Genomic DNA, 21,729 nt, shown 5'->3' on the forward strand with positions numbered 1-21,729 from the left:
CTATTCTAGATTTTCTTCAATATTTAGTCACAATCTAGTCAAGTCAAAAAAGGACTACATTTGCGTTAATGTATCCTTAACTTTTAGCTACATAGGCGCTCTGCCTTTGACTCTTATTTCTCACCAACTATTCTTTTTCTTCTTTATAAACCATATCATAATACTAGAAAAAAAATCACAAAAAAATTTGGGTATCTCCCATACTCAAGTTTGAAGTATAGGGGACCAAAAAAAAGTTCATTTGTATAGTTTACGAGTTCTGGTTAGAGTTGATTAGCCTTTTGATCGATCGAGTGAATATTCATGATGGAGGGGGTGAATCTTAACAATTTTAGAGGTAGTTTAAGGGCAAGTATGAGGGGAAATTCTAGTAACTCGATATTTTCGCGTTCAGGAAGAGATGAGGATGATGAAGAGGCTCTTAAATGGGCTGCTTTAGAAAAATTGCCTACGTTCGATCGAATGAGAAAAGGTTTATTGTTTGGTAAAGAAGGTGAAACTATTGCTGCAATTGATACAAATGATATTGGACATCAAGAAAGGAAGAATTTACTTGATAGACTTGTTAAGGTTGCTGATGAAGATAATGAGAAGTTCTTGTTGAAACTTAAGGACAGAATTGAAACGTAAGTCACATAATTTTAAATTTTTCATGTATATATAGTTTGTTTTGTCGTTGTCGTTGTGTGATCATAAGTTTAAATGTTCAAGTTGTGAAAATAACCTCTAACAGAAATGACCTTTATTGATCCATGCATAATAAGAGTTGTTGCCTTGTGTTGAACTTGGTCCTTCCTCAAACATAGGCACAGCGAGAACTTAGTGCATTGAAATTTCGACTTTTTCTCTTCTTTTTTTATTCTAACTATGAGTTGAGTTTCCCTTTTCTATTTTTTATTTAATTGGTATTTAACTTATGTTTTTTTTTTAATCTCTTTGGATGATTTTACAGAGTTGGGATTGATTTGCCATCAATAGAAGTGAGATATGAACATCTGAATATTGAGGCAGATGCATATGTAGGAAGCAGAGCTTTGCCTACTTTTATCAACTTCATGACCAACTTTCTTGAGGTAAAAATATGAAATTAAAAAATAATCAATATTTTAAAAGAAACTAAGGAGGAAGTTTGAGTCGTGGTAGCAGTCATTAATCCTTGTATTAGGGTAATGCAAGACTATCTACATCTCACCCTGTGAGGTGTGACACTTCCTCGAACCCTGCTAACGTGGGATGCTTTGTGCACTGGACTGTCTGTTGTTTTTTAATTGAAACTAACTTCTTTTTTTCTTTCTAATTTTTTGCTCCAAAGACATTCTTGAATACTATTCACATACTTCCAAGTAGAAAGAGGCAAATCACAATTCTCAATGATGTAAGTGGTATGATTAAGCCTTCAAGGATGACTCTACTTTTGGGACCTCCAAGTTCTGGAAAGACTACTTTGTTATTAGCTTTGGCTGGAAAACTTGATCCTACACTAAAGGTAAGATTTTTCAATTCCAAATATATCATACTCCCTCGGTCTATTTGTTCAGTTTTATACAAGTTTAGGTCACTACTTGTGCATACTTAAAGTTAAAAGGGCATAGATGTCAGTTGAGCCCAAGTTAAATGACATGTTCTATGTTACTCATAGTCTCCCAAAATACTGTTGCACCTGTGTCGGATTCTTCAAAATAACACTATTTTGGGAGTATCCGACATGCCAATATTTTTGAAGAATTCGAGCACCATAGTCTTTAATTTTCTTATACTGTCAATTGAAAGAAGTTGAACCCTACTAAAGTTTTTCCCCTTTTTTGTTGGAAATCAGGTTACTGGGAATGTGACCTATAATGGACATAAACTACATGAATTTGTTCCACAAAAAACAGCTGTTTATATCAGCCAACATGACTTGCATATTGGAGAAATGACTGTAAGGGAAACTTTGGAATTTTCCGCAAGATGCCAAGGAGTTGGCCCAAGATACGGTTCGTGTTTTCTTCTTCTATTTTTTTTCCTTATAACTAAGAATTGTTTGATAGAGTGTATACGAATAGTACTGACTATAGTGTATTAGACTGAAACAAGTTTTGATTCATTTACTAAATTTGTATAGAGATGTTGGCTGAACTATCAAGAAGAGAGAAAGCTGCTAATATCAAGCCAGATCGTGATATTGATATCTATATGAAGGTAAGAATACAACAGAAAGACATGAAAGCGAATAATACTAAATCTTTTATTATAGATGTTAATAATGTTTATTGTTTTTGGTAAATGTAGGCTTCAGTAACAGAAGGACAGGAAGCCAATATTGTTACAGATTATGTTCTTAAGGTAACATTTGACAATACCAAATTATTTCGCTTAATAAGGATTTAATGTATATAGTGCTTTTTAACTTGTTGTAGCAGATAACCTATCATATGGACGTTACCTATAGTTAGTAATTTGACTTCCGTTTACAGATTTTGGGACTGGATATCTGTGCTGATACTATGGTGGGAGATGAAATGCTAAGGGGTATTTCAGGGGGGCAAAAGAAACGTGTGACGACAGGTGAAATGCTTGTTGGACCATCAAAGGCGCTTTTCATGGATGAAATCTCAACTGGATTGGACAGTTCAACTACTTTCTCCATTGTCAATTCTCTAAGACAATCGGTGCAGCTCTTGAAGGGAACTGCTGTGATATCTCTGTTGCAGCCAGCTCCTGAGACTTACAACTTATTTGATGACATAATTCTGTTGTCAGATGCACGCATTGTCTATCAGGGCCCTCGGGAGGATGTTCTTGACTTCTTTGAATCCATGGGATTCAAATGCCCCGAGAGGAAAGGTGTGGCAGATTTCTTGCAAGAGGTATGTCTTACAATAAAATATAACCAACACGATTATAGCGTTGAAGTAAGTGATCATCTCTCATTTAAGAGTTTAAACTGTTAGAGAGAGCACACTATTATATTCTTTTTCATGAGTAGTGGTGAGACTTAACCAACGACCTTCGTCTATTATGATACTATGTTGAAGTGTGTGACCACCATGAAAGCTTAATCTGTTGGTTATACCAAACTTTAATGCAGTTAACGATGTCTTAGGCATACAAGAGTGACATTTTAAACTATTTCTTGCAGGTGACATCAAAGAAGGATCAGCAACAATATTGGGCTAAGAAGGATGAACCTTATAGGTTTATCACATCAAAAGAATTTGCCGAGGCATATCAGTCTTTCCATGTTGGAAAGAAACTTGCCGATGAGCTTACAACTCCTTACGACAAGACCAAAAGCCACCCTGCTGCTTTGTCTACTAAGAAGTATGGTATAGGGATGAAACAAATGTTGAAGGTCTGTGCTGACCGAGAATTCCTACTTATGAAGAGGAACTCATTTGTTTACATATTCAAGCTCTTTCAGGTACTTACTACTTAGTCTATTAGAAATATATGTGTTTTCCATTTCATAACCATATGCCAATTGTTAATTCTCCTTGTTTCTGTTCTGTTTTCTCAGCTCATGGTAATGGCATTTATAATGATGTCCGTCTTTTTCCGTACTGAGATGCCCCGAGATAATATGGATGATGGAGGGATGTATGCTGGTGCTCTCTTTTTCGTAGTCGTTGTGATTATGTTTAATGGAATGGCTGAGATCAACCTGACGATTTTAAAGCTTCCAGTCTATTTCAAGCAAAGGGACCTTCTTTTTTATCCTTCATGGGCTTATGCCCTTCCGACATGGATTCTCAAAATCCCAATAACATTTATTGAAGTTGGTCTTTGGACATTTCTTACATATTATGTCATGGGATTTGATCCGAATGTTTCAAGGTAAGGGAAGAAAAAATACAGTGCAGAGTAATAATTTGATGACCTTCATATAATTTCATGATTATTAAGGGACTATGGCTTTGCAGATTGTTCAAACAATTCTTGCTTCTCGTACTAGTACACCAGATGGCATCGGGATTGTTCAGATTCATTGGTGCAGCGGGGAGAACAATGGGAGTCGCTACCACATTTGGAGCATTTGCACTGGTTTTGCAATTTGCATTGTCTGGATTTGTCCTCTCGAGAAGTAGGTTTTATTACGTTCGCAAAAATTATTTTTCTTGTTCAATCATTCCTTTATTTATATTCTTTTTTGCATGATACTACAGATGATGTGAAGAAATGGTGGATCTGGGGTTACTGGATCTCACCATTAATGTATTCTGTGAATTCAATTCTTGTGAATGAATTTGATGGGAAGAAATGGGAACATGTAAGTGTTTTTATTCCAAACCACATGCAAATAGCTAATTTTCTCATATATGGATGCTCATACCCACTCTTAATTCAAACAGATCGCGCCAAATGGAGCTGAGTCACTTGGACATGCAGTGGTAAGATCTCGAGGGTTCTTTCCAGATGCATATTGGTACTGGATAGGTGTTGGGGCACTTATTGGATACATTATAATCTTCAATGTCTGCTACAGTGTTGGACTCGCTTACCTGAACCGTGAGTATCTCTGGTGCATTTAAATTCCCCTTGAAAAGAACATAAAATGAACGATGTCATATACTACCGGGGAAACGGGGCTAATACCATATTTCTTAAACATTTTCAGCTTTTGGTAAGCCACAAGCTATATTATCAGAAGATAATGAGAATGCTCAATTCATTGAGGGAAGTGAAACTGAGGGTCAGGGCAAGAAGAGGGGAATGGTTCTTCCATTTGAACCGCATTCCATCACTTTTGATAACGTTGTATACTCCGTTGACATGCCTCAGGTAACCTTTCATGAATAGTACCGTGACTCGTAACACTTTATTTTCTATAAACAACTAACTTAACATTTTTTAATGAATTTCAGGAAATAAAAGACCAAGGTCCCACTGAAGATAGATTAGTACTTCTAAAAGGTGTGAGTGGAGCTTTCAGACCAGGTGTTCTCACAGCTTTGATGGGCGTTAGTGGAGCCGGTAAAACAACACTGATGGATGTGTTGGCTGGAAGAAAAACAGGAGGGTATATTGATGGTGACATCAAGATTTCTGGATATCCGAAGAAGCAAGCAACGTTTGCACGTATTTCTGGATATTGTGAGCAGAATGACATCCATTCGCCTTATATTACAGTTTATGAGTCATTGGTTTACTCAGCTTGGCTGCGTTTATCTCATGATGTTGACAAAAACAAGAGAAAGGTCGGTTCCCCTAAATCATTTCTCCATAAAATTGGTTGAACATATTAAAGAAACACTCGTATACACTCTATCAAACGATTATTGATATTCCTCTCTGCAGATGTTCGTTGAGGAAGTTATGGAGCTTGTGGAGCTAACTCCCTTAAGATCAGCCTTAGTCGGATTGCCTGGAGTCAATGGTCTATCAACCGAGCAACGCAAAAGGCTGACCATTGCAGTTGAACTGGTAGCAAACCCCTCTATCATTTTCATGGATGAACCAACTTCAGGGTTGGATGCAAGAGCTGCTGCCATTGTAATGAGAGCTGTTAGGAACACTGTCGATACAGGAAGAACCGTCGTCTGTACCATTCATCAGCCTAGCATCGACATTTTTGAAGCCTTTGATGAGGTGAGATTATTAACCTTCCAAGCATATTGTTTCCACTTTCTCTTTGCCACCTGTATTAAAAGTGAAACACGGCTTTGCAGCTATTTCTAATGAAACGAGGAGGACAGGAGATATATGTTGGTCCTCTGGGTCGCTATTCTTGTCATTTGATCAAATACTTTGAGGTATGTTAACAAAGAAAAATATGTGTTTACTGTTTCCTAGTTTATATAATCAAATACTAATCTCAGTTTTGTCTTGAGTTCAGTCATTGCCTGGAGTTAGTAAGATAAAAGAGGCTTACAATCCAGCAACTTGGATGTTAGAAGTCACAGCCGCATCTCAAGAAATGATGTTAGGAGTTGACTTTACTGATTTGTACAAGAAATCAGACCTCTACAAGAGGAACAAAGCCTTAATTGCTGAATTAAGTACGCCTCGTCCTGGTACAAAGGATCTGCATTTTGAAACTCAATTTTCACAGTCTTTCTGGTCTCAATGTATGGCATGTCTCTGGAAACAACATTTGTCATACTGGCGTAATCCATCTTACACGGCAGTTAGATTCATCTTCACAGTCATCTTAGCACTTGTCTTTGGCACATTGTTCTGGGATCTCGGTAGCAGAGTGTAAGTAAAATCACATTGACAAGTAAATATAAACTTGAAATAAGGTAATTTTTTCCCTAAACTTTTCGAGCTTTATTGATCACAGGAGTTCGAGCCAGGGTCTTTTTAATGCTATGGGATCTATGTATGCTGCAACTCTCTTCCTTGGTGTACAAAATTCATCATCAGCCCAGCCTGTTGTAGCCGTTGAGCGTACTGTATTTTACAGAGAAAGAGCTGCTGGAATGTATTCTGCTTTACCTTATGCCTTTGCACAGGTTGTCATTGAAATACCTTATGTATTTTTACAAGCAGTTTTCTATGGTATAATTGTGTATGCAATGATCGGATTCGAATGGACTGTTGCCAAGTTCTTTTGGTACTTATTCATCATGTACTTCACTCTCTTGTACTTCACCTTCTATGGCATGCTGACTGTGGCTGTTTCCCCTAATCAAAACGTTGCTTCTATAATCGCTGCCTTCTTCTATGCTCTATGGAATCTCTTTTCAGGATTCATCGTTCCACGACCTGTAAGTTTTTTAAAATCCTTCATTTCCATCTTTCTTTTTATCCACTGTTTCTCCGAAAAATGACATGTTATCTTTGTGTCTGTTTTGCTAAAAACAGCGTATTCCAATATGGTGGAGATGGTACTATTGGCTTTGCCCTGTCGCGTGGACCTTGTATGGTCTCGTTGCATCACAATTCGGAGACCTCCAAACTAGGGTTAGCAATGATGAAAATGTTGAACAATTCTTGGGGCGTTATTTTGGATTTGAGCATGATTTTCTTGGAGTTGTTGCAGCAGTTATCGTTGCATGGCCTGTTGTTTTCGCCTTCCTGTTTGCATTTGCCATTAAGGCATTCAACTTCCAGAAAAGATAGAAGAGAGTTCATTTTCTAACAACTTGAGAGAAAGAAGAGGACACATAACTACTATATATAGTTCACTTTTTAAAATTTTTTTATTACTTTGTTTGGTTTCTTGCTTAATTCCAAGTTTTGTTGTACAATCAAATGATTTGTTTATTAATAGATGAAAATATACAAGGAATTTAATCTTTGTTGGGATTTATTTTCTCCTTGCTTTCCCCTCCACAAATCCTATTCTCAATGTTGAAAAGTATTACTACTAGTTTGTACAATGCAGAATGATCCTTTAGCTCTTGAACTACTTTAGAATATGTACTGAAACATTGAATTGAGCTTTAAATTCAACACAGAAAGTACAAAAGTGAGTAAAGACTCAAGAGTGACTCATCCTGCTTATCAATCCTTGGAGATAATGAGATGTGATGATGTTTTGCAAATCGACATAACTCACAATTCAATGAAGAAATATTCTGAAACACAGGACAAAGCTTCTTCAATAGAGGTAGAGAAGGATGTTTAATCAACAATGTACTTCAAAAAAGGAGATACGATAACCAGACAACTTACCGAGAATCCCATCCACCAAAGATGTAGAGGTCATCATATACATGTTGTTTAACAATAACTTGATTTACAGTAAAATCACGAAACAGTCAATGATCAAAAAAGAATAAAATATTACACTTAAAGATGTATGGTAAGTTAACTTAACATAAATCAAATTGAAGGCCAACTTTGATAAATTTAATACATATGACAAGGTGATAGAGAAGTAAGTTACTAACATAAATCAAATTGAAGGCCAACGTCATTAAACATATTCATGATTTAAAAATCACATTTAACTCCGCATTTAAAGTGACGTTCAAATTTTGCTAAATTATGCATTTATCTTCTTAGTAAGTACTTTTTTTTTAGGGAAGTGCTAAATGGCCAAAAAATTTGGCTAGAATTTGGCCAAAATATTAAAAAAACTTTAATATTTTTTTTTATTTTAAAACAAACTGATCTTTTTTCCATTTTTTATGTATTTAAGTTAAAAGGGTAAAAATATTTATAAAGTTAAAATAACATAGAAAAACTATCATTCTGGCCAAAAAGATTTTTCCTTTTTTTTAACCTTTTGTGTTTCTTTGATATATACCATTATAAAATTAATCACTTTTCTTCTTATAAGCATTAATATAGATAAAATTAGCATAATACCAGTGTTTTCCTATTTCAAGATAATTGGTTGACTATAAATTAGTTGTACTTACTTAAGTTAAATGTTTAAAATATATATAAATTAGCATTTTTATTTATTTATTTATTTATTTTACCCAACTAATATCCTCCCTTTAAAAGCATCTCTTAAATTACTATACATTTAAGTAAAAAAAAAATGAAAAGATAAGAAACTTTTTTGTTTTCCACAACTGTTTGTAGATTTACCTATAAAACAAATGGATTTGAGCATCAATAACCAACAAAAATGGACTCACATTATTCTTCTAAAGATTTATATCTATATATATTACTAAAATCTTTCTATCTTTTCCTCTTCTAAAGATCTATATCTATATATACTCTACTAAAGTGGACATATCTCATTGGGCAGTATCATTATTTTATTTAATTTCTCAAAAAAATTAATCCTTTTACTTAAATTTTTAACAAAAAAATTTATAGAAACTTATATTTCTATTCTCATTAATTATTGAGTTATATTTCATTTCTTTAAATCTCTCTTTTCTTCTCTTTCTTTCGTCTTCTTCCAAATTAAAAATAAATATAATTTTCATCATTATTGTCATTTATTTCATTTCATTTCCTTAAAATGCATCTCTTGCCACTTTTTTCTCTTACTTTTTTTTATAATTTAAATAAAATCATCTTATCATACTCCACTATTAAAATCCTGATATAATTATGAGTTTTGAATAAAGAAGAAAATCACGTAATAATAGAGAATATTAATATTGATTGAATAATAATTTAACCGTTTTCTCCAATTTTTACTAAGAATTACAGTAAAATCTCTTAATATTTCTTTCCTTATTAACTAGTAGCATTTATTTCATTTCTTCAAAATTATTTCTTTCCTCATTAATTATTAGCATTTATTTCATTTCTTCAGGTCTCTTTCGTTTTCTCTTTCTTCCGTCTTCTTTCAAATAAAAAAATATATTTTTCTTATTATTGTCATTTATTTCATTTCCTTAAATACCTCTCATCAATCTATTAGTTTTCTTGCTATTCCCTTTTTTTCCCTCTAAATATATTGTCTTAACATACCTAATCATTAAAATTTCCTATATAATTATGAGGTTTAAATGAGATAGGAAATCACGTAGCAATAGAGAAAATTAATATTGAATGAGTAATAAAAGGTCATCGATTTGTCAAATTTGTATTTAGAATTTCAATAAAATATCTTTAGTTCATTTTTTCGATCATTAAAATAGTTATTATACAACTATGAGTATTAAATTATATTTAAATTATTATTTTATATTTTGTGGTTTCAAATATATATAATCGTTAAATTAAAATGAATTAAAAATATGATATAATAAAAATTAAATAACAGACAAAACAAACATATATTTAAATTAATAATATAATATCATATAATGAGTAACAACTATCCAGTTAAGGTGTAATATTTTAAAAAGTACAACCAACCAATCCATGAGTTCACTAATAAATTTATAACTGCACTTCACTAATTTAATTCATATGACAAGGTGATAGAAAAGATTGATTGAACAACCTCAAAATTTAATATTTGTTACAAAGTAATCAGAGAGGATACTTTGTGTGATCAAAAGTTACATTGAAAGCTATAATATATAAACACATCCTTTAACTTAATTTCAGACATCTATATTCTTTAACTTTGATATAAATAAGTTGAACAAATAGATATTTGCATCATCGCATTTATTATGGCCTCCCGACAATTTGGGTGAGATACAGTGACATTAATTTATATTATACTACACAAAACTGTTCAACTTTATATAATGAACTATGAGGTAGCCACTTTTTTTCTCCAAAAATTAACATCTTCACTTCCATCTTACCAGTTCCGAATTCACAAACACTTCTAACCAGATACAACCGCGATCCCTTCGGTCGGAGCACGCGCCGGCGCGTGGAGTACCACACAGTTCTTTCCCAGTCACCGGACATGTTATTTCCTGCCGGAAAAGCTGTTCCGTCTCCTTCCACGGTGGCGGTGAAGCAAAATAGTCACTCTTTGAGAGAGACTCATAAGCTAACTATGTATATATAAATCCCTACAAATCAGCTGTACTGATACTCTAATAGGTAAACAAATTGAAGACCTTTTTTTTAAATTATTATTACTGTGTATTTTTTAAATTAATTCCTTACTAAATTCCAAGTTTTGTGTAGGAATAATTGTTATGATCTCCTTTCCTTTTTAGTCCGTTTAAAAAAGAATGATTTTTAATTTCAGCTTTTCACAGTCACATGTTTAAATCCACAAGATTGAAGGGCAATTTAGTACATTTCACATAACTTTAATTTATGATCACAAGATTCAAAACTCTTCTTTATTTTTTAAAATTGGAGTATTTCTTATCTCTAATTAATTTTTTTTATTATTTCTTAAATTATAATGAAAAAATATATATATCATCAATTTACTTCATGCAGTTTGGCCTTATCACCCATTCATATTTTAGCATAATAATATATTGATATTGATTGGTTGGTGGCATTTGGGTATTCTAGATTTTCCTCATAATCTAGAAAGTCAAAATATTCACCTAAAAGAAATAGTTTAATAAAAAGACTATATTTGCGCTAATATATCCTGAGCTTGCTGCTATATAAGTGCTCTGCCATGTAATCAAATTGACACCAAAATATATTTTTTGTTCTTTATAACCATAGCATCATACAAGTGAAATATATTGGGTATCTCCCAATACTCTAGTTATGTTCATTTGGACAATTTTGAAGTATTGGGGACAAATTTTTCATTTTTAGGCACGAAGAGAAGTCATCATTTGCATAGTTTACGAGTTCTTATTAGAGTTGACGAGAACTAAAAAAAAGATTAGCCTTCTGATCGATCGAGTGGACATTGGTTCGTGATGGAGTCTGCGAATCTTAGCAATTTTAGAGGTAGTTTGAGGGCAAGTATGAGGGCAAGTATGAGGGCGGATTCTAGCCGCTCGATATTTTCACGCTCAGCAAGAGATGAGGATGATGAAGAGGCTCTTAAATGGGCTGCATTGGAAAAATTGCCAACGTTTGATCGGATGAGAAAAGGTTTATTGTTTGGAAAAGAAGGTGAAACTGCTGCTGAAGTTGATACAAATGATATTGGACATCAAGAAAGGAAGCGTTTGCTTGATAGGCTTGTCAAGGTTGCTGATGAAGATAATGAGAAGTTCTTGTTGAAACTCAAGGACAGAATTCAGACGTAAGTGAAATAATTTGAACTTTTCATATATCTATAGTTTGTTTTTTTCATTTTGGGATATCTTGGTGTAATGGTAAGAGTTGTCGTTGTGTGACCATAAGGTCGCACGTTCAAGTTATGAAAACAACCTCTTGCAAAAATGGATGTCGGCCCTTTCTTGACCCAGTACATAAGAAGAGTTGTGGTTGTGTGTCAAGGGGTCACTCCAAATTACACACAAAAATTCAAAAACAACTCCAATTTCCAAATACCATTTTTCACTTTGGAAACAAAAACTACGTTTTTCAAATTTTACAATTTTCGTGGCCAAACAGGACCTAAAGTTGAGTTCTGAACCACAATTTTTTACTTACTGGTTCTGAATAGATTATTTGTACATATTAAAAGTTTTTTTTAACACAAATACATTATTTAAGCCAAAGTTACTAGTATCGAACCCTTAACCACAATTGTGGCTCTATCTTTGGTCCTTCCGCAGACCTAGGCATAACCAGAACTTAGTGCATCGAAATTTCGACTTTTTCTTCTTCTTTTTTCTAACTATGAGTTGAGTTTCCCTTTTCTATTTTTTAATTGATTGGTATTTAACTTGTGGTTTTTTTCCCTCTCTTTGGATAAATTTACAGAGTTGGGATTGATTTGCCCTCAATAGAAGTGAGATATGAACATCTAAACATTGAGGCAGATGCATATGTAGGAAGCAGAGCTTTGCCTACTTTTATCAACTTCATGACCAACTTTGTTGAGGTAAACATATGAATACGAAAAGGAAAACATTTTAATATTTCTATTCTTTTAATTGAAATTAAGGAAGGGGGAGCTTGGAGCAATTGTGAAGTTGTTTCCATATGACCTATATGTTACGGGTTCGAATCGTGAAGCAGTCATTAATGCTTGCATTATGATAGATTGTCTACATGGACCTTCCCCAGACCCTGCAAACATGGGATGTTTTATGCCGTTGTTCCTTTGTTGTTGAAACTAACTTCTTTTTTTCTTTCTAATTTTTGCTCCAAAGACATTCTTGAATTCTATTCACATACTTCCAAGTAGAAAGAGGCAAGTTCTGGAAAGACTACTTTGTTATTAGCTTTGGCTGGAAAACTTGATCCTACTCTAAAGGTAAGATTTTCAATACCAAATATATTATAGATAATGGGAAAAAGACTAAATTTACCCTTGTACTTTGAGAAACTGGTTATATGGAAATTGTTTGTATTTAGCCCTCATCTAAGTTTTCGAATAAATTTGCACTTATCGTTAACCTTTGAATCACATATTACCCTTCGACCCTTATAGAACAAAGATCCTACCTAAAGTATAGGGGCAAGTTTGGTATTTTCCTAATCGAATATACTATGTATATTTTCCTTCATTTCATGTATATTAAAATTCATTATAGTAGTAGTCGGTAATATTTTTTAACTTCCTTCTTTCATAAAAACTAAGTAAAAAATTAAAGTAATTTTAAAAGGTAATTTTTTTAAAAAAATTTAGAAAAATTCAACTTTTTCACCTCCTTTCTTTAAATTTTATGTATTATATAAAATATATATCTTATATTCACTGACTATATAATTGACTTCTTACGAAATCATTACATTTGACCTACTATAGAAGATTGCTATCTTATTTTAGTTTACTAATTGGACTCTTTAAAAAAGATGTCGGGTACATGTTGGATCCTCCAAAAGAGCGTATTTATAGAGGATCCTACACTGGTACGGCTCCATACTGAAGAGTCCGAGCAACATAGCCTTTAATTACCTCAAAATTGACTTGATATCTATGTTGCTCTTACTCTCCAAAAATGGTCTGTCGGATCCTTCAAATATGCACTACTTTTTGAAGTACCCGCACACACCCGTCGACATTTTTAAGAATTCGAACAGCATAGCTTGATACTATAATATTTTACACAGTTAATTCATAGAAGTAGAACCCTTTTATAAATAAGATAGTTTTTTTTTAAAAAGTTTTCCCCTTTTCTATGGAAATCAGGTTACTGGGAATGTGACCTATAATGGGCATGAACTACATGAATTTGTTCCCCAAAAAACAGCTGTGTATATCAGCCAATATGACTTGCATATTGGAGAAATGACTGTAAGGGAAACTTTGGAATTTTCTGCAAGATGCCAAGGAGTTGGCCCTAGATATGGTTAGTATTTTTTTCTTATAACTAAGAAACGTTTGGTAAGTGTACGAATTATCATTGAGTTTTATTTTTAATTGGGCACTGAAAATATATATACAATCATTAATTGCTTTGTTTTTTCTGAAAACTTGTATAGAGATGTTGGCTGAACTATCAAGAAGAGAGAAAGCTGCTAATATCAAGCCAGATCATGATATTGATATCTACATGAAGGTAAGAATACAACAGAAAAACATGAAAGGGAATAATACCAAAGCCTTTACTATATTTACATTTGTAGATGATAATTTTTTTTGTTTTTTGGAAATGTAGGCTTCAGTAACAAAAGGACAGGAAGCCAACATTGTTACAGATTATGTTCTTAAGGTAACATTTACAACATTCAATTATTTCGCTTAATAAGGATTTAGTGTATATAGCGCTTTTTAACTTGATGTAGTGGATAACCTATCTTATGGATGTTACTAATTTGACTTCCATTTCCAGATTTTGGGACTGGATGTCTGTGCTGATACTATGGTGGGAGATGAAATGTTAAGGGGTATTTCAGGGGGGCAAAAGAAACGTGTAACGACAGGTGAAATGCTTGTTGGACCATCAAAGGCGCTTTTCATGGATGAAATCTCAACTGGATTGGACAGTTCAACTACTTTCTCCATTGTCAATTCGTTAAGACAATCAGTGCAGCTCTTGAAGGGAACTGCTGTGATATCTCTGTTGCAGCCAGCCCCTGAGACTTACAACTTGTTTGATGACATAATTCTGCTGTCAGATGCACGCATTGTCTATCAGGGCCCTCGGGAAAATGTTCTTGACTTCTTTGAATCCATGGGATTCAAGTGCCCTGAGAGGAAAGGTGTGGCAGATTTTTTGCAAGAGGTATGTCTTACAATAGAGTATAACCTGCGAAGTTTATGATGTTGTGTTGAACTGTGTCTTACAATATAGTTCATTATGTCTTCAATGTGTCTCTTCATGTACCACTCTGATTATTTTTGATGGAGGGTGATGAGAGTTAACCAACAACCTATTATGATACTATGTTGAAGTGTGTGACCACCATAAAAGCTTAATCTATTAGATATACCAAACTTTTATGTAGTTAACTATGTCTTAGACATACGAGAATGAAGTTTTAAATTATTTCGTGCAGGTAACATCAAAGAAGGATCAACAACAATATTGGGCTAAGAAGGATAAGCCTTATAGGTTTATCACATCAAAAGAATTTGCTGAGGCATATCAGTCTTTCCATGTTGGAAAGAAACTCGCTGATGAGCTTACAACTCCATATGACAAGACCAAAAGCCACCCTGCTGCTTTGTCTACTAAGAAGTATGGTATAGGGACGAAACAACTGTTGAAGGTCTGCGCTGACCGAGAATTCTTACTAATGAAGAGGAACTCATTTGTTTACATATTCAAGCTCTTTCAGGTACTTAATACTTAGTCTATTAGTAATATAAAAATGTTTTCCATTTCATGACCATGTGGCAATTACAAATAATCTTTGTTTCTGTTCTGTTTTCTCAGCTCATGATAATGGCATTTATAATGATGACCGTCTTTTTCCGTACTAAGATGCCCCGAGATGATATGGATGATGGAGGGATGTATGCTGGTGCTCTCTTTTTCGTAGTCGTTGTGATTATGTTTAATGGAATGGCTGAGATCAACCTGACGATTTTAAAGCTTCCAGTCTACTTCAAGCAAAGGGACCTTCTTTTTTATCCTTCATGGGCATATGCCCTTCCGACATGGATCCTCAAAATCCCAATAACATTTATTGAAGTTGGTCTTTGGACATTTCTTACATATTATGTCATGGGGTTTGATCCAAATGTTTCAAGGTAAAAGAAAAAAAAAAGATTGTTCAGAGTAATAATTAGATGGCCTTCATATAATTTCATGATTATTAAGGGACTATGGCTTTGCAGATTGTTCAAACAATTCTTGCTTCTCGTACTAGTACACCAGATGGCATCGGGATTGTTCAGATTCATTGGTGCAGCAGGGAGAACAATGGGAGTCGCTACCACATTTGGAGCATTTGCACTGGTTTTGCAATTTGCATTGTCTGGATTTGTCCTCTCGAGAAGTAGGTTTTATTACGTTCGCAAAAATTATTTTTCTTGTTCAATCATTCCTTTATTTATATTCTTTTTTGCATGATACTACAGATGATGTGAAGAAATGGTGGATCTGGGGTTACTGGATCTCACCATTAATGTATTCTGTGAATTCAATTCTTGTGAATGAATTTGATGGGAAGAAATGGGAACATGTAAGTGTTTTTATACCAAACCACATGCAAATAGCTAAATTCTTGTGTTTTTATTCCAAACGACATGCAAATAGCTCATATCCACTCTTAATTTAAACAGATTGCGCAAAATGGAGCTGAGCCACTTGGACATGCTGTAGTAAGATCGCGAGGGTTCTTTCCAGATGCATATTGGTACTGGATAGGTGTTGGGGCACTTATCGGATACATAATAATCTTCAACCTCTGCTACAGTATTGGACTCGCTTACCTGAACCGTGAGTATCTCTGATGCCTTTAAATTCCCCTTGAAAAGAACATAAAATGAACGATGACATATACTACGACCTAATACCATATTTCTTAAACATCTTCAGCTTTTGGTAAGCCACAAGCTATAATATCAGAAGACAGTGAGAATGTTAGACTCATTGAGGGAAGTGAAACTGATGGTCAGGACAAGAAGAGGGGAATGGTTCTTCCATTTGAACCGCATTCCATCACTTTTGATAACATTGTATACTCCGTTGACATGCCTCAGGTAACTTTCCAGAACTGTTCATGAATAATATTCGTGACTTGTAAGGCTTTTATTTTCTATGAACAACTAACTTAACAATTTTGAATGAATTGCAGGAAATAAAAGACCAAGGTTCCACTGAAGATAGATTGATACTTCTAAAAGGTGTGAGTGGAGCTTTCAGGCCAGGTGTTCTCACAGCTTTGATGGGCGTTAGTGGAGCTGGTAAAACAACATTGATGGATGTGTTGGCCGGAAGAAAAACAGGAGGATATATTGATGGTGACATCAAGATTTCTGGATATCCGAAGAAGCAAGAAACGTTTGCACGTATTTCTGGATATTGTGAGCAGAATGACATCCATTCGCCTTATATTACAGTTTATGAGTCATTGGTTTACTCAGCTTGGTTGCGTTTACCTCAAGATGTTGATAAAAACAAGAGAAAGGTCAGCTCCCCTCAACCCTTTCTCCATAAAATTGGTCAAACAAATTAAAGAAACATGTAAGGCAGGGCAATTGCATAATTGATATATCACTACTCTGCAGATGTTTGTTGAGGAAGTTATGGAACTTGTGGAGCTAACTCCCTTAAGATCAGCCTTAGTTGGATTGCCTGGAGTCAATGGTCTATCAACCGAGCAACGCAAAAGGCTGACCATTGCAGTTGAACTGGTAGCAAACCCCTCTATCATTTTCATGGATGAACCAACTTCAGGGTTGGATGCAAGAGCTGCTGCCATTGTAATGAGAGCTGTTAGGAACACTGTCGATACAGGAAGAACCGTCGTCTGTACCATTCATCAGCCTAGCATCGACATTTTTGAAGCCTTTGATGAGGTGAGCTTATTAACCTTCCAACACAATTAAGCTAAATAGCTAATATTTGGTACCTCTTTCTCTTTGCCACCTGATACTAAAAGTGAAACATGGCTTTGCAGCTATTTCTAATGAAACGAGGAGGACAGGAGATATATGTTGGTCCTCTGGGTCGCTATTCTTGTCATTTGATCAAATACTTTGAGGTAATAGCTGCTGCCATTGTCTTGATAAAAATGTGTTTACTTTTTCATAGTTTATATAATCAAATACTAATATTAGTTTCGTGTTGAGTTCAGTCATTGCCTGAAGTTAGTAAGATTAAAGAGGCTTACAATCCAGCAACTTGGATGTTAGAAGTCACATCCGCTTCTCAGGAAATGATGTTAGGAGTTGACTTTGCTGATTTGTACAAGAAATCAGACCTCTACAAGAGGAACAAAGCCTTAATTGCTGAATTAAGTACGCCTCGTCCTGGTACAAAGGATCTACATTTTGAAACTCAATTTTCACAGCCTTTCTGGACTCAATGTATGGCATGTCTCTGGAAGCAACATTTGTCATACTGGCGTAATCCATCTTACACGGCAGTTAGATTCATCTTCACAGTCATCCTAGCACTTGTCTTTGGCACATTGTTCTGGGATCTTGGTAGCAGAGTGTAAGTAAAATCACAGTAAGTAAATATAAACTTGAAATAAGGTAACTTTTTCCCTAAACTTTTCGATCTTTATTGATCACAGGAGTCAGAACCAGGATCTTTTTAATGCCATGGGATCTATGTATGCTGCAACTCTCTTCCTTGGTGTACAAAATTCATCATCAGTCCAGCCTGTTGTAGCCGTTGAGCGTACTGTATTTTACAGAGAAAGAGCTGCTGGAATGTATTCTGCTTTACCTTATGCCTTTGGACAGGTTATCGTTGAAATACCTTATGTATTTGTACAAGCAGCTTTCTATGGTATAATTGTGTATGCAATGATCGGATTCGAATGGACTGTTGCCAAGTTCTTTTGGTACTTATTCATCATGTACTTCACTCTCTTGTACTTCACCTTCTATGGCATGATGACTGTGGCTATTTCCCCGAATCAAAACGTTGCTTCTATAGTAGCGGCCTTCTTCTATGCAGTATGGAATCTCTTCTCAGGATTCATCGTTCCCCGACCTGTAAGTTTTTGAAAATCCTTCATTTCCATCTTTCTTTTTATCCACCTAAACTAAACTGAATTTCGGAAAAATGACATGTTGTCTTTGTCTGTTTTGCTTAAAACAGCGAATTCCAATATGGTGGAGATGGTACTATTGGCTTTGCCCTGTCGCGTGGACCTTGTATGGTCTTGTTGCATCACAATTCGGAGACCTCCAAACTAGTCTTAGCAAAGAAGAAAATGTGGAACAATTCTTGGGGCGTTATTTTGGATTTAAGCATGATTTTCTAGGAGTCGTTGCAGCAATAATCGTTGCATGGCCTGTTGTTTTCGCCTTCCTGTTTGCATTTGCCATTAAGGCATTCAACTTCCAGAAAAGATAAAGAGAGTTCACTTTCTAACAACCTGAGAGAAAGAAGAGGACACAGAACTCTATGTACAGTTCACTTTGTTAAGATTGTTTATATTCTTTTTTTGGTTTCTTCCTTATTTCCAAGTTTTGTNTCCTCTGGGTCGCTATTCTTGTCATTTGATCAAATACTTTGAGGTACATTAACAAATAAATATATGTGTTTGTTTTTCTTAGTTTATATAATCAAATACTAATCTTAGTTTCCTCTTTAGTTCAGTCATTGCCTGGAGTTAGTAAGATCAAAGAGGCTTACAATCCAGCAACTTGGATGTTAGAAGTCACAGCCGCATCTCAAGAAATGACGTTAGGAGTTGGCTTTGCTGATTTGTACAAGAAATCAGACCTCTACAAGAGGAACAAAGCCTTGATTACTGAATTAAGTACACCTCGTCCTGGTACAAAGAATCTGCATTTTGAAACTCAATTTTCACAGCCTTTCTGGACTCAATGTATGGCATGTCTCTGGAAGCAACATTTGTCATACTGGCGTAATCCATCTTACACGGCAGTTAGATTCATCTTCACAGTCATCCTAGCACTTGTCTTTGGCACATTGTTCTGGGATCTTGGTAGAAGAGTGTAAGTAAAATTACATTGACAAGTAAATATAAACTTGTAAAAAAGGTAACTTTTCCCTAAATTTTTCGAGCTCTATTGATCACAGGAGTCGGAGCCAGGATCTTTTAAATGCTATGGGATCCATGTATGCTGCAACGCTCTTCCTTGGTGTACAAAATTGCTCATCAGTCCAGCCTGTTGTAGCTGTTGAGCGTACTGTATTTTACAGAGAAAGAGCTGCTGGAATGTATTCTGCTTTACCTTATGCCTTTGGACAGGTTATTGTTGAAATACCTTAAGTATTTGTACAAGCAGCTTTCTATGGTATAATTGTGTATGCAATGATCGGATTCGAATGGACTGTTGCCAAGTTCTTTTGGTACCTCTTCATCATGTACTTCACTCTCTTGTACTTCACCTTCTATGGCATGATGACTGTGGCTATTTCCCCGAATCAAAACGTTGCTTCTATAGTAGCGGCCTTCTTCTATGCAGTATGGAATCTCTTCTCAGGATTCATCGTTCCCCGACCTGTAAGTTTTTGAAAATCCTTCATTTCCATCTTTCTTTTTATCCACCTAAACTAAACTGAATTTCGGAAAAATGACATGTTGTCTTTGTCTGTTTTGCTTAAAACAGCGAATTCCAATATGGTGGAGATGGTACTATTGGCTTTGCCCTGTCGCGTGGACCTTGTATGGTCTTGTTGCATCACAATTCGGAGACCTCCAAACTATGCTTAGCGATGATGAAAATGTTGAACAATTCTTGGGGCGTTATTTTGGATTTAAGCATGATTTTCTAGGAGTCGTTGCAGCAATAATCGTTGCATGGCCTGTTGTTTTCGCCTTCCTGTTTGCATTTGCCATTAAGGCATTCAACTTCCAGAAAAGATAAAGAGAGTTCACTTTCTAACAACCTGAGAGAAAGAAGAGGACACAGAACTCTATGTACAGTTCACTTTGTTAAGATTGTTTATATTCTTTTTTTGGTTTCTTCCTTATTTCCAAGTTTTGTTGTACAATCAAATAATTTGTTTGTTTATTAATGAATGAATATATACAAGGGATTTAATCCTTGTTTGGATTTATTTTCTTCTTACTTTCCCCTCTCAGTGTTGAAAAGTACTACTTCTAGTTTGTACAATGCAGAATGGCCCTTTAGCTCTTGAATTAGGCACCATTCTTTGTCTAGCCAGAAAATGGATAGATAGTGAAGATACAATAGATATGTAGTGTACTAGTGATTAATAGAAGAACTGGAAAATGGAGAAACAACATCTCACTGCTCTATCAAATAATCAAATCACATAATGAGTGACTTGACAAATTAACCACTCATTTTCTTCCCCCCAAACTTGTAGAAATGGGAGGTGCATAGAAGAATGATTTAATCCTAAAAAATATAACATCATCTAATACATGATATTTTTCAAGTTCATTAGAATAACACCTCTACACATTTTGAATGAGTAACCTAGAAAAAGCACACTTCAATGCAAAGGATCAAACTTAGTAATAGATGGCCGAACATCTTGAACATACCATGTGCATCCAATACCTTAGATCCCATAAAAAAATAGTGACTCGTTTGAAAAAAGAAAACATGACCATTAACTTGGCTTCAGTTGACAATTATTACTTTTAACTTTGAGTGTGCACAAGTAGACACTTAAACTTGTATAATTAAACAAATAGACACTTTTGTCTTACTTGGGGTCCTACATGGCAATTTTGTGTCCTATGTGTACTATGTCACGTAGGACATGTGTGTCTACTTGTTCAATTTTATATAAGTTCAAGTGTATACTTGTGCACACCCAAGGTTGGAGAGCATAGATAATAGCTGAAACCAAGTTAAAGGGTATATTTATGTATTATGCCTTGTTAAAAGTATTACCAATAAGCACAAATGATGGCATGCGATTAATCAGAAAGCAAGTCAGCAAGTTGTAAATACTGCATCTACCTAAAACTGTTTAAGAAGCTCCGTTTGAAACAAAATGCCTCAAGTAGACGTCTTTTCTTCTTTTCAATTACTTCATTTTGAGAGGATGTATCAATATATAAAGACTAGTGGAGAATGACTAGTTGTCTTATATATGATCGAAATAATTTTGACATATATTTTTAGCATTATCACTTCTTAGAATATGTAAACATTGAATTGAGTTTTAAATTCAACACAAAAGACACAAAAATGAGTAAATACTCCAGAGTAACTCAATCCACTTATTAATCCTTGAAGATAATGAGATGTGATGGATATTTTGCAAATCAACATGACTCTCAATTCAAAGAAGAAACAAAGATAGATAAGAATGTTCCAATCGATAATGTATTCAAAAGGAGATACAATACTAGAGCAAAAAACAT

General features: G+C 34.7%; 2 protein-coding genes and 1 long non-coding RNA gene across 3 annotated transcripts; 2 read left to right on the forward strand and 1 right to left on the reverse strand.

The window, feature by feature from the left end:
* The first annotated feature begins 194 nt into the window (after positions 1-194).
* On the forward strand, positions 195-7,136 carry LOC125852461 (pleiotropic drug resistance protein 1-like). The gene is made up of 19 exons (XM_049532185.1): positions 195-626; positions 953-1,073; positions 1,313-1,486; positions 1,817-1,976; positions 2,105-2,181; positions 2,272-2,325; positions 2,457-2,849; positions 3,122-3,403; positions 3,500-3,816; positions 3,903-4,063; positions 4,146-4,249; positions 4,332-4,488; positions 4,598-4,761; positions 4,845-5,177; positions 5,278-5,568; positions 5,649-5,732; positions 5,816-6,177; positions 6,263-6,689; positions 6,787-7,136. The coding sequence occupies exons 1-19, from the start codon at positions 304-306 to the stop codon at positions 7,042-7,044; spliced, it is 4,242 nt and encodes a 1,413-aa protein (XP_049388142.1). The 5' UTR covers positions 195-303; the 3' UTR covers positions 7,045-7,136.
* On the reverse strand, positions 5,929-19,371 carry LOC125852464 (uncharacterized). The gene is made up of 2 exons (XR_007445021.1): positions 19,183-19,371; positions 5,929-5,984 (listed from the first exon to the last, which is right to left on the reverse strand). It is a non-coding gene; the product is annotated as an uncharacterized LOC125852464 (long non-coding RNA).
* Positions 10,135-20,331, forward strand: LOC125852463 (pleiotropic drug resistance protein 1-like). Its single transcript, XM_049532187.1, is given in 21 exon segments — positions 10,135-10,347; positions 11,035-11,473; positions 12,100-12,220; positions 12,492-12,537; positions 12,540-12,595; positions 13,475-13,634; positions 13,768-13,844; positions 13,944-13,997; positions 14,118-14,510; positions 14,785-15,066; positions 15,165-15,481; positions 15,569-15,729; positions 15,812-15,915; positions 16,016-16,172; positions 16,272-16,435; positions 16,531-16,863; positions 16,964-17,254; positions 17,356-17,439; positions 17,533-17,894; positions 17,977-18,403; positions 19,994-20,331. Coding segments are annotated over 20 exon segments (4,179 nt in total). The 5' UTR covers positions 10,135-10,347; positions 11,035-11,141; the 3' UTR covers positions 20,252-20,331.
* Positions 20,332-21,729: the final 1,398 nt, after the last annotated feature.

This window comes from Solanum stenotomum, unplaced genomic scaffold (genome assembly GCF_019186545.1).
Source record: "Solanum stenotomum isolate F172 unplaced genomic scaffold, ASM1918654v1 scaffold35404, whole genome shotgun sequence".
Lineage (NCBI taxonomy): Eukaryota > Viridiplantae > Streptophyta > Magnoliopsida > Solanales > Solanaceae > Solanum > Solanum stenotomum.

Coding starts and splice junctions, on each gene's coding strand:
- LOC125852461 (XM_049532185.1), top strand. CDS start 304: ATGATGGAGGGGGTGAATCTTAACAATTTTAGAGGTAGTTTAAGGGCA. Junction 2,182..2,271: donor ATATTGATATCTATATGAAG/GTAAGAATACAA, acceptor TGGTAAATGTAG/GCTTCAGTAACAGAAGGACA. Junction 4,762..4,844: donor ACTCCGTTGACATGCCTCAG/GTAACCTTTCAT, acceptor AATGAATTTCAG/GAAATAAAAGACCAAGGTCC.